Source organism: Ahaetulla prasina, chromosome 4, assembly GCF_028640845.1.
Source record: "Ahaetulla prasina isolate Xishuangbanna chromosome 4, ASM2864084v1, whole genome shotgun sequence".
In the NCBI taxonomy this organism is placed as follows: Eukaryota; Metazoa; Chordata; class Lepidosauria; order Squamata; family Colubridae; genus Ahaetulla; species Ahaetulla prasina.
The window spans coordinates 124249728-124262881 of record NC_080542.1 but is presented as its reverse complement, the minus strand read 5'-3'; the positions used below and the strand labels follow the sequence as shown (position 1 = coordinate 124262881).

At 38.4% G+C, this 13154-nt stretch overlaps 1 protein-coding gene across 4 annotated transcripts in view; it reads right to left on the bottom strand.

Moving 5' to 3' along the window:
• CDK14 (cyclin dependent kinase 14) overlaps nt 1–13154 on the bottom strand; it is a 263918-nt gene that overhangs the window by 68718 nt on the left and 182046 nt on the right. For all 4 annotated transcript variants that reach the window (XM_058183801.1, XM_058183802.1, XM_058183803.1 and 1 more), the window contains one exon: nt 2107–2246. In XM_058183801.1, coding sequence (XP_058039784.1) covers nt 2107–2246 — 140 coding nt within the window. The remainder of the gene's footprint in view (nt 1–2106; nt 2247–13154) is intronic.

Sequence of the window (13154 nt, the reverse complement as noted above, 5' to 3'; positions counted from 1 at the left end):
TACCAAGGCATTATAAAGTGGTACTAACACTTCACGTGATCTTGATTCTATCCTCTGTTTATGCAGCCCAGAACTGTGTTGGCTTTTTTAACAGCTGCTGCACACTGCTGGCTCATATCTAAATGGTTATCCACTAGGACTCCAAGATCCCTCTCACAGGTACTACTATTGAGCAAGGTACCACATATACGGTACTGGTGCATTTTTTTTGGCCTAAATGTAGAACCTTACTTTTTCACTGTTGAATTTCATTTTGTTAGATAGCGCCCAATGTTCAAGTCTGTCAAGATCTTTCTGTAACTTGAGCCTATCTTCTGGAGTGTTGGCTATTCCTGCCAGCTTGGTGTCATCTGCAAATTTGATGAGTTCCCCATCTATCCCTCGTCCAAGTCATTGATGAAGATGTTGAAGAGTACTGGGCCTAAAACAGAGCCTTGGGGTACTCCACTGCATACTTCCTCCATGTGGATGTAGTTCCGTTGAGGACTACACGTTGAGTGCGGTTGGTCAGCCAGTTACGAATCCATCTGGTGGTGGTGCTGTCTAACCCACATTTTCTACTTTATCTAGTAGTAGGTTATGGTCTACTTTATCAAATGCTTTACTGAAGTCCAAGTAAATTATATCAACAGCATTCCTCTGGTCTACTAATTTTGTCATTTTGTCAAAGAATGCGATAAGATTAGTCTGGCATGATCTGTTTTTGACAAACCCATGTTGGCTTTTGGTTATTACTTTGTTTGCTTCTAGGTGTTCGGTGATTCGTTGCTTGATTATCTTTTCCAGAATCTTCCCCGGTATTGAGGTCAGACTGATAGGTCTGTAGTTTCCTGGATCTGTTTTTTTTCCTTTTTTGAAGATGGGAACTACATCAGCTCTTTTCCAGTCCTCTGGCAGCTCCCCTGTGCTCCAGGATCTTTGAAAGATATAGTTCAGTGGTTCTGAGATCACGTCTGCCAGTTCCTTCAGAACCTTGGGGTGTAATCCATCCGGTCCTGGTGATTTGAACTCGTCTAGGGTAGACAGGTGTTCACTTACCACTTAATAATATCTTAGAGATCAGACACAGGTGCCCTGAGACGAAAACCTGATCTAACTTGCTTCCCCCAATTTATGTTCAGCTTATTATGACTTGGGATAGATGTGTAGTTCCCATATAGTTGCCAAAAATTCCTGAGCTGCCCAGATTTCTGCCAACATCATCAGGCTGGCAAATTGTAAATCCTGATTACCATTAGCCTCAAGGTTTCTACTGCCAGTCCAGCAATGTAATCCAACAGGATGATGCTAGGCAACAGTAGGGCAGTCTATCGGTAGCAATTCTAACTATTACTTACAGCTTAATTTCAACCAAGAAACTTCCCAAATGGTCTGCAGAGAGAGCTTCTGAAAGCCAACAACAACTTGTGGATGACAACTGTCACCCCACTTCCTCTCCCCTGGAATCTTGGCTAGTACCAGACCCAAAATTCATTTACAAGAGACAAACACTGTTGGTAATTCCATGTAGCCTCAAAACACCTCATAGCCCAAGATTACCTGCCCCACCCCATCCCAAACTTTTCTAGGTTCTCTTCAAGTACTATCTCAGATCTCCTTCCTCTAAACCAAACCAATCCCAGGGAATCAAAGCACAAATTGTCCTGGCCCACATCAAATATCCCACCTTAGTCCTGGAGGTGGCAGTAGGCAACAATAAGCCAATGTCATTATAAATAAGTAAATAATCCTAGATGTTAACCTAATTTCTGCTTTGTATTTCTTAACTATTTTGGAAACTATTATTCCAGAAATACAAACAGAAGTATTGTTTGAGAATCCAACATTAGAGTATTCCTTTAGATACTGAAGCTGCTTTAAAAAGTATTGCAGGTTATAAAGTAAAAAAAAAAGCACTAAATATGTAAATTTAAATTCTCTCCCTTTCTCTTTATGGAATCCCATATAATTCTCTTAATCACATGCATAATTAAATATAAAGATAATTATTTATAGGCTCAACACAGAAAAGGAAGAGAAAAACCAATTTTTCCTCATCTGTCTTTCTTTCTTCTTCTCTTTCATACAGAAATCTCTTTTTCTATGTAGATGTTTTGGTATACTCACTATCAGTTAGATCCCATAGCCGGGGAGGAAGATCACTAAAGTACTCATGGCTCAAAGCTGCCTGTGCTGACAATCTGTTTTTGGGGAAACACTGGAGTAATTTTGAAGCCAGATCTTCTGCATGATCCACGTAGCTTAATCTATAATAAAGGCAGATTCAAATTAGCCAGTGTATACACACATATATATTCACGAGTACAGTCCGTAATATAATATAGCACTGAGATAAAGAAAGCAGAAACATTAACTAAAGTACATATACATGACCATATTTTACTATTTATTACAAAATGAAATGAAATAAATTAAAAATGTATATCTCAGGATGCTTCGAAAGTATTTCAGGCAGAATTCTGGTAAGCTTTGGAAAACATGACCACTAATAATAAAACATTATCAGAACTGCAATACAAAATTTCTTACATTTATTATAAACTTAATTTGCAATCCATATTAAATTAGTTGCATTTTATTCCACTGAAAACAGTGAGACTAAACAGTGATATTTTTAGAATGGAATATAGAAAAACTTAAGAGTATAGTTCTACAAATAATCACTCAGAAATAAGTCTCACTGAGTTCAGTGAAACTTTTCAGATAATTAAGAATAGGATTACAAGCTCCATGTAAGGAGAATTCTTTGCTTGCTCAGATAACCAAACCATTCCCTGCTCCCATCAATAGACTGACCTCTGGGAACTAGCAACACATGAAGTAAGATATCTGAATCTGTCTCACACAAGATTTTTAGTTACTCCAGCTGCTATAAAGGAGCCTGAGAAACTGTCATTGTTTGTCCATTTGCTGGGTAGGATATTTTTGCCTCCTAGCTAGAATTTTTTTAAAAATTGTGGTTGTGTGATGGGCAACAGGGCAGAGGTGAGTTTCAGCAAATTCTGACCAGTTCTGGTAGCAGACATTTTGAATAGTTCAGAGAACTGGTAAATATCACCTCTGACTGGCCCTGCCCCCATCTATTCTCTGCCTCCTGAGTCTCAGCTGATTAGGAGGAAATGGGGATTTTGCAGTAACCTTCCCCTGGAGTGGGTGGGAATGGAGATTTTACAGTATCTTCTCCCGCCACACCCACCAAGCCATGCCATGCCATGACCAATAAACCACACCCACAAAACCAGTAGCAAAATTTTTTGAATCCCACCAGTGTAACAGGGAGGTCATGCTCTCCCCTTTTTACCTTTGTGGAGTTTTTTTCCCAGCAAGGAAAGTGAAATAAGCCACATTTACTGTATCTCTTATAGACGGTCTTCTATAATGCCATCACAATTTCAATGGTGAAGAGAGATAACGAACCCCAGCAAATAGTTTCTGTGGCATGTGGAAATTAGCCCCATACTTAGACCAGAGGTGTTTGAATTAATTTTAATTCTCGTAGGGATTCATTTGTGCAGCTTACATAGTTTGTACAGTAGCCCCTCTCTCATAGCCTGGTTAAGCATACTGCACGAGCAAGGTCTTTAACTGCAGTGTAACCATTGTAGATAACATGTCTACATTTTCCCTCTATTTTCCCCTGAATTTTCTGTTCACAATGCAGACTCAAGTCAAAGTATGCTTTCTGGAGCTCATTTTTGCAAGAAGAGGTATTGCATCTATTCAAGAAATAGGAATTGTTACATTGAGTGTTCCCTGACATTTACAAGAAAGCACTTCAGAGTGAAGGGCACTAGTAAAATGTCAGTACATAAAATTCTCACAAAAGCACAGTTGGTAGGCTCTGGGAGGAAAAAAATATTCAAATGTCTATGTATAGTATCTCATAAAATAATGATGATCTAATCTAAAGTACCTTGGAAAATCTGTATAATATAAGAAGGACAAATCCAGTCAAATGCAACTGCATGACTTTAAGACTCTTTCCAAATAATAATAATGATAATTTACTATAAATACAAATAATAATTTATTATGAAAATAAAATATTTATTTAAAATTAAGCATTAAATTTATCATATCCAGTAACATTGCTATATGAAAACAAAGAATATAATTCAGATGCAAGCGAAACTGAAATAGAGAAGTCTTTATTATTTGACCAGCATGATGATACCAAGCTACAGGTATTTTACAACTTATGACTGGAAGCTTAGCAACTGCTCCAAGCGTATGATGGACCTTCCCAAAGCTACTTATGACCTGGTTTCAAAGTTCTGATGGCTGCCCTCTACAGGCATATGATTAGATTTTGGCACTTGGCATCCAGCCTGTTTTTTTTTTTGTTGTTTACATTTATACCCCGCCCTTCTCCGAAGACTCAGGGCGGCTTACAATGTATAAGGCAATGTTTGCAGCATCCTGTGATGACATGACTACAATTTTTGGCATTTTTGCCAGAAACCAACTTATCATAAATTGCCCAGTGTCTAAATTGTAATAACTGCAGGAGTATTGGGATGGCTGGAACTTCAAAGGCCAGTTATAACTACCATTAATTCAGAACAATTGTAATTTTAAATGGTTGCTGAACAGTTGTGGGTCAAAGAGTACCTGTATCTGAATGTCATCTGACTGAAAAAGTAATGATTTGATAAATAATATGATGATTATCGTAATAAACAAAGGAAGGACATATATTATCATGCACAGGGTAGTTCTGAACTCAAGATACATCAATTATTAAATAGTGAAGAACTCAAATTTATTTTTAAAATTAAGACCTATTTAAAAACAATATCAACCACTACTTCCGATTTAAAAAATCAAGTAAGAATCTCTGTAAATAAACCACAATGTATCATTTTCTTATTCAGCAGAACGTTTCGTTCTTTCCTTCCCCCCCCCCCCAGCAAGCATTGGAGAGATCAAACATCTAGTGTTAATGAATAACCAGGATTCAAAAATAAAATGTTTAACTAAAATCACCCTGATTTGGTCAGAATCTATACTGCAGGGGTGTCAAACTGATCCGGCCTATGGGGTACTTAGATCTGGCCCGAAACAGCAAAGGACTGGCCCACTTTGGAAACAGCAAAGGACTGGGCCGTGGTGCTTCTGCCAGTGAAAACAAAGCTCGGGAAGACCGCATGCACTTCTCCCGAGCTCCATTTTCAGCTGCAATGGCCTCCTCCAGCCCTCTGCCAGCAAAAATGAAGCTTGGGAGGCTGACCCAGGCTCAGTTTTCACTGGCAAGGGCTGCAAAAGGCCACTGCAGCTGAAAACAGAGCCCAGGAGGGCTGTGCATGGCCCTGCTGGGCTCAGTTTCCACTAGTAGAGGGCTGCAGGTTGCCGAACTGGTCATGCCCACCCTGGCCATCCCCACCACAGGGCCATGCCCACTCAGTCCCCCCAAGGTCAAACATAACCCTGATGTGGTCCTCAATAAAATCGAGTTTGACATTCCTGATGTAGTTTAAGTAATCCTTGATTAACAATGACTATTCAAAGTTACAACAGTGCTGAATGAGAGGGACTTATGATAGATCGTCATAATTGTGACTGTAGCAACCCTATGATAATTCAGGCACTTAGCAATCTGCTTGCAAATATGAAATCACAGCATCTTGCAGTCATGTGATTGCCATTTATGACTTTCGCTGGCTTCCAACAAGCAAAATCAATGGGACGCTAACAGGAGGCCATAAATGGCAATCATGACTATGCAGAATTCACCTAACATAAACTGGGACTTACAGAACTGCTCTTATAAATCAGCATAGCCATGGGACTATGTCCTTATGACTGCATCTCTTGGTGATGGGCTTCCCTGTTCCAATTTTTACTAGGTGAAGTAATAACCAACAATTTATACTTGGTATGCTACCTAATAGTGCTTTATTATTTTGAAGTCTCTCCAAGCACAAAGAAATACATATATTTCTGTTATGAGAGGTTTGTTTTGTGTCTTCAGAATCGGAGGTAGACTGTTTTGAATGTCTTTGAGAACTACAGTGGTTTAGACAACATTTCTACGCATTTAATTGACAACTATGGAAAATGGAATTCTGGACTTAATAAGCTTTTGGTCTGATTTTAAAAATCTTTTCATGATTTCTTCAAAATGTCTGAATAGAAGTATGAAATATTTAGGATCTTAACCACACAATTATTCACAAGGGCAGATTTGATTTTTAAAATGGTTTCAGACATATTTGCAGAGAAGGAAATTCCTTACTTATTCCTGGTCATTCTGACTAAATTATTGCTACCATTATTCTAGCTCAAGCCTGAACTTAATAACTAAGAGGTTATACGTACATTTCTTGCTATCCTTGTCTCCCAATTTGAAATGCTGCGGACATGCTGCCAGATATGCATGAGCTGTTGATAGCTTAATAAGTACTTCAAGGAAATGAAAACTGATACTAGTGAACGTTGTGCTGCCAATGTGCCAATGCTGTGTTCTTAGTAAATGCCAGACAGGAAAAAAAAATACTTAGAAAACACTGCTTCCATGTACCTGGGCCTGAACAGTATGATGCTGTCCGATCCATGGTCAAGGATAGTAATGAGTCATCAGGGTTATTTGACTCTTACCACTTTAAGAGACTATTGTAAGAGAGGCCCTGTTGGGGGATATCTCTCATGTGTGCTTCCATGCTGTAAATTGCTGGCTGATTGTTTGACTTTTGCCTAGTATGTATATGTATATTTTTTGTAGAGATAAATTATTTATTATTACCAACCTCTGTTTGATGTTCTGCATTTGGGTTGCCTCACATAGCCATACTGTGCACACTTTGATAGTATTCTCCTTCCTGTTAATCTCCATCTTCCACCTCTACCATGCCGTTTGTCTGCCCTCTTATCTCTCTATATTCCTTTTTAGTCCAAAGCCATATTATTTCTCATCTATACTTGAACTGTTTTTTACTCTCAACCTTTCTTATTCTCTCCCCCTTACCAGCCTATTTTCCCCAGTCATTTTCAGATATCCCTTTAACTGATTTAAGGTTCCAAAATGGCCAAAGAAGTATCAATAATTGACTTCAATAAGATTTGTGGAAGTGGGCATTGGATTCTGACTTTTGAAAATAAGAATATAGGGGATAAGTAAGGCCAGGAAGCAGGATCCGGTTCCTGGCCTTATTATCAATCTATCCTGGCCTTATTATCAATCTATACGATTGAAGGCAAATATACATGTCCCAGGATAATGCTAAAATCTGGGATGACCAAAGGTTTAGTCTTCTGAATTTTCAGACTCATGCTAGAAATCATCCTCAGGGAACCTCTCTCACCAGAATGTGTGCTTTAGGCTATTCTAAGCATAGTATGTATGTGTTGCCTGGTTGGCTGTGGCTTTTTAATTGTTGGGATGTTAATGGCTGGCCAGTAAGTTGTTAGCTATTGTTTCCTTGTGCTGCCAAGTCTTTGCTCCTGAGTACTTGATAAACTGGTGGTAAATCAGCATGCAAGTAGGTATTGTACACTGCTCAAAGGCTACAAGGACAAATCATGCATTATAAAGATCGCTTGGAGGTGAGAAGTGTTTCTAATATAATCTATCGGATCCCCTACACATTAGGGGTATCAAACTCAAGGCCCAGGGACCAGATCCGCCCCGCGGGGTACCTCTGCTTAAATCTGGCCCACAGGGCCACCCTTAAATCTGGCCCACAGGGCCACAGTGCCTCTGCCAGCAAAAACAGAGCTTGGAAGGGTTGCTTGCGGCCCATGCGAGCTCCATTTTCACTGGCAGAGGGTTGCAAGAAGCCATTATAGCCAGAAGTGTAGCTTGGGAGCCAATTTTCGCTGGCAGAGTGCTCGGGCTGCCAGTCATCCCAACACAAGTGATGTGGATCTGTCTATGCCCATCCTGGCCCCCCAAGGTCAAACATAATCCTGATGCAGCCCTTAGTGAAACTGAGTTTGACACCCCTGCCCTATACGGATTGCTCCTGTGACTATATAGAACAGACAGGGACGAAACTGGATACTAGATAAGAACACAAGTGAATGGTCACACGAGGAGATACAAATTCATTGGTAGCATCACATTGCAATGAACAAGGACATACATTCAATTTCTCAGCTACTAAGATTGTTGGATGAGCAGGTACAAAAATAGCCAGGGAAATACCAACTTATCACATACTTTTTTTCCCCCCCAAGATGGCGCCGACGAAGGCTGCCTCGGTGAAATGCTCTCTAATTGTTTCTTTATTTCTAATTGTTCTCTGTGACTCACTACGGATTTCCTACTCACGAGACCATCTGCTAAAAATTAAGCAACATTTCTTTAAGGAGCAGCTTTCTTTAATCTCACCCCCGCCTGTCTTTACAAACACGGAGGAGATTCTAACACAGAAGGAGGCAATTCCCACGGAGCCATGGATTACTAAAAAAACCAAACAACGGAAACGAAGGAAAAGAGGTAAACGATCTGGGATCTTAAACAGATTAAGAAGTCGCATTAAAACTCCTCTGCCTTCAATTTTCCTAACAAATATACGCTCACTTGCAAATAAGATGGATGAAATACTCCTCTTAAACAAATACTATTCTGATTTTCACAATTCAGCAGTCCTATGCTTCTCTGAGACCTGGTTAAATGAATCAATTGAAAATAGCAGCCTGAACATTCCAGGATTTCAAATTGAACGATCAGACAGGATTCCAGAAACATCTGGTAAAAAGAAAGGAGGAGGCTTATGCCTATATATTAATTCAACCTGGTGTCAAGATTTTAACATAATTTACAAATTCTGTGACAACAATTTAGAGACTCTAATTATCAACTGCAAACCTTACTATTCGCCTCGTGAATTTTCCTCATTTCTTCTAATTGCTGTTTATGTCCCACCACAAGCCTGTGTAAACAAGGCATTACGAACTCTAGCTGACCAAATCATGGAGGCTGAAGCCAAACACCCTGATTCACTGGCCATTGTTTTGGGAGATCTAAACAAGGCAAACTTAAGGAAAGAACTACCAAAATACTTTCAGCATGTCAATTGTCCCACCAGAGGCAAGAATACTCTAGACCACTGCTACACAACACTAAAAGATGCCTATCGGTCTTTACCACGTGCAGCTGTAGGACACTCTGATCATTGCATGATTCACCTTGTACCTGCTTACAGGCAAAGACTTAAAGCCACAAAACCAATAATTAAATCAGTGAAAACCTGGACGGAGGAATCAGAATTAAAGCTACAGGCATGTTTTGACTGCACTGATTGGAATATTTTTAAAGATACCTCTGCAGACCTGGATGAACTCACAGATACTGTAACATCATATGTCAGCTTCTGTGAAGACCTATGTGTACCTACAAGGAACTTGTGAATACACAGTAACAACAAACCTTGGTTTACACCTAAACTTAAGCAGCTACGACATTCCAAAGAGGAAGCCTACAGAAAAGGTGATAAAATGCTGTACAATCAGGCCAGAAATGCACTAACAAGGGAGATAAGAGCAGCAAAAAGAAGCTACTCTGAAAAGCTAAAGAATCAATTTTCAGCAAATGAACCAGCAAACATGTGGAAAACTCTTAAAAATATCACCGGCTATGGCAAACCTCCTTCCCAGGCTGAAGGTAATCAACAACTGGCAGATGACCTGAATGAGTTTTACTGCAGGTTTGAAAGGAAACTACAGCCACCTATCTCCACAACCCCCATCTCAGACACACCAACAACAGCCAAGCCTCCTACAACTGACCCCATTTCATTGGGTTCACAACCCCTAGTGATCACAGAAAAGGAAGTGCAGGACCTATTTCACAGACAAAAGCCAGGAAAAGCTCCAGGCCCAGACAAGATAACTCCTTCTTGCTTAAAAGTCTGTGCTGACCAATTGGCCCCATCTTCACCCATATTTTCAATAAATCACTAGAGATGTGTTATGTTCCTTCTTGCTTCAAACACTCTACCATCATCCCAGTGCCAAAGAAGCCCACCATCAAGGAACTGAATGACTACAGACCAGTTGCTTTAACATCTGTAGTCATGAAAACCTTTGAAAGGCTAGTGCTTTCCTACCTGAAAACCATCACGGATCCGCTGTTAGACCCCTTGCAATTTGCATACCGAGCAAATAGATCAACAGATGATGCTGTTAATATGGCTCTGCACTACATCCTACAACATCTTGAGTCTCCAAAGACCTATGCAAGGGTCCTTTTTGTAGACTTTAGTTCAGCATTCAATACCATCATTCCAGACATTCTTCTAACTAAGCTAAACCAGCTACAGGTACCGGAACAGACTTGTAAGTGGATCACAAGCTTCCTAACAAACAGGAAGCAGCAGGTGAAGCTAAGCAAGATCACATCAAATACCTGTACAATTAGCACAGGGGCCCCCAAGGCTGTGTGCTCTCCCCACTTCTCTTCTCTCTGTATACCAATGACTGCATCTCCAATGATCCATCTGTTAAGCTACTGAAGTTCGCAGATGACACAACAGTGATTGGTCTCATTCGAGACAATGACGAATCCGCATATAGACGAGAGGTCGAACGACTAGCCTTGTGGTGCAACCAAAACAATCTGGAACTGAACACACTCAAAACCGTAGAAATGGTGGTAGACTTTAGGAAAAACCCTTCCATACTTCCACCTCTCACAATACTTGACAACACAGTATCAACAGTAGAAACCTTCAAATTTCTGGGTTCTATCATATCGCAAGATCTCAAATGGACAGCTAACATCAAAACATCATTAAAAAGGACAACAAAGAATGTTCTTTCTGCGCCAACTCAGTAAGCTCAAACTGCCCAAGGAGCTGCTGATCCAATTCTACAGAGGAATTATTGAGTCTGTCATTTGCACCTCTATAACTGTCTGGTTCGGTTCTGCAACCCAACAAGAAAAACACAGACTTCAGAGGATAATTAGAACTGCAGAAAAAATAATTGCTACCAACCTGCCTTCCATCGAGGACCTGTATACTGCACGGATTAAGAGGGCCGTGAAAATATTTGCAGATCCCTCGCATCCTGGACATAAACTGTTTCAACTCCTACCCTCAAAACGACGCTATAGAGCACTGCACACCAGAACAACTAGACACAAGAACAGTTTTTTCCCGAAGGCCATCACTCTGCTAAACAAAGAATTCCCTCAACACTGTCAGACTATTTACTGAATCTGCACTACTATTAATCGTTTCATAGTTCCCATCACCAATCTCTTTCCACTTAGGACTGTATGACTATAACTTGTTGCTGGCAATCCTTATGATTTATATTGATATATTGATCATCAATTGTGTTGTAAATGTTGTACCTTGATGAACGTATCTTTTCTTTTATGTACACTGAGAGCATATGCACCAAGACAAATTCCTTGTGTGTCCAATCACACTTGGCCAAAAAAATTCTATTCTATTCTATTCTATTCTATTCTATTCTATTCTATTCTATTCTATTCTATTCTATTCTATTCTATTCTATTCTATTCTCAGGAGTCAAGCACTTAACAGTACAAGGAAACAACAGTTAACAACTTACTGGCCGGCCATCAACAGGCATTATATAAAACTATGCATAGAATAGCCCAAAGAACACATTGCGGTGAGACAGAAGTTTCCTGAGGATGGGATCCAGCACAAGTTTGAAAGTTAAGAAGACTAAACTCTGGTCCTGCTGACTGACCAAGATTAGATGCTGCATTAGGGACCTAATCCAACATTTATTATTTACTAACTTTCTTCAGAATATAAGTTTTTTTCTGTTCTTCAGATTTCCAAATATATGTATGGATACATAAAAAAAATGAAATGAAAGTAAAAGCCATGTTGACTTTTCTGGATCAATAAAGCCTGATATAGTATTATTGCTGTAATACTAGTTGCATAATGTTAATGATTATTAGACAAAACAATGCATATACAGCCTTGTACTCATGTTTTATTTCATTTTTTTTACTGAAGAAACAAAATGTCAAGAACTCTGAAACAACAAGCCAGACTTGAAATAACCAAGAAAAAAATCTTTCTGAGCTGTGAATAATTAGAGTGATTAAGAAAAATATTTAGAGTGACAGCACAACACTCCTAATCAATACCTTCATTTTCTAATGTATAGCTTACATATTTCATTTAAAGTAGTTAATAGCGTATTTACTTTCTTCTGCACTCATTGTGGATGTGGAATGCAAACTGTTGCATCTGGGAGTTGAGTGGGCTTACATCTTAGGCAATATTTACACAACACCAGTCTCCTCACCTTTATGAGAATTCACTCTCATGAAAGACTGGCATGGCAGAAGTCAAATTTATAAAAATGAATGAAGTAAGTTAAAAATAATAAATTGGGCTAAGGAAAAAAAATAAATGTTATTAAAAGCAATATAAATTAATATTGTATCCTCTAAATATTTACTAATATCTGTCCCATTAACTTATATTAAAATTACAATCCAGCTGAAAATTTTAGAGAGGATACGTGGTATTCTATTAGTACTTTTTCCATTTTTGCCACTTTTAGTCTGGATGTATTTTATCAATATTCTATATTATTCCAATTGTGACTGATGGGATTTGTAAAAATAAATTGTAAAAAAACACCACCACCTTATAATTATAAGGAAAAAGAAGAATATTATGAATATTTTCCACTTTGAGTTTATTTTACTTCATTATTAATTAATTAATTAATTAATTAAATTTATATTATAAAGTAATGAAGATAGTAAAAATCTAATAAATAAAAAATATTGAGGCATATTTTACATCTAACAATTTTATTCAAATCTTATTCAGATAAAGGGAAATACGCTTTTGTAGATATTTTAATTATAGTATTTTGCATCTCACCGGTTGGCATTTATAGATTTCAGTTTGTTTGTAGTTCAGTTATACTAATCAGTTATATTCTCTGAAATTATTCAATATTATTCAATTCTATATGTAATAATACAATTGTATCTGAACTAAATTTTCAAAATGAAAATGTTCAGGATTCAAAGTATATTTGAAGTTTGTGGTCACCCTTGAATATTATTTATTAGACATTACAACTTAATGGTTGCTTTTAATTAGATGTTTTTGATTCTTTGAGGTTAGACTTTTAATCAGGATAGCACTTTAAAACATCCTTCTTTTCCATCTCTGATAAGAAGATCTTTAGAAAATAAATAG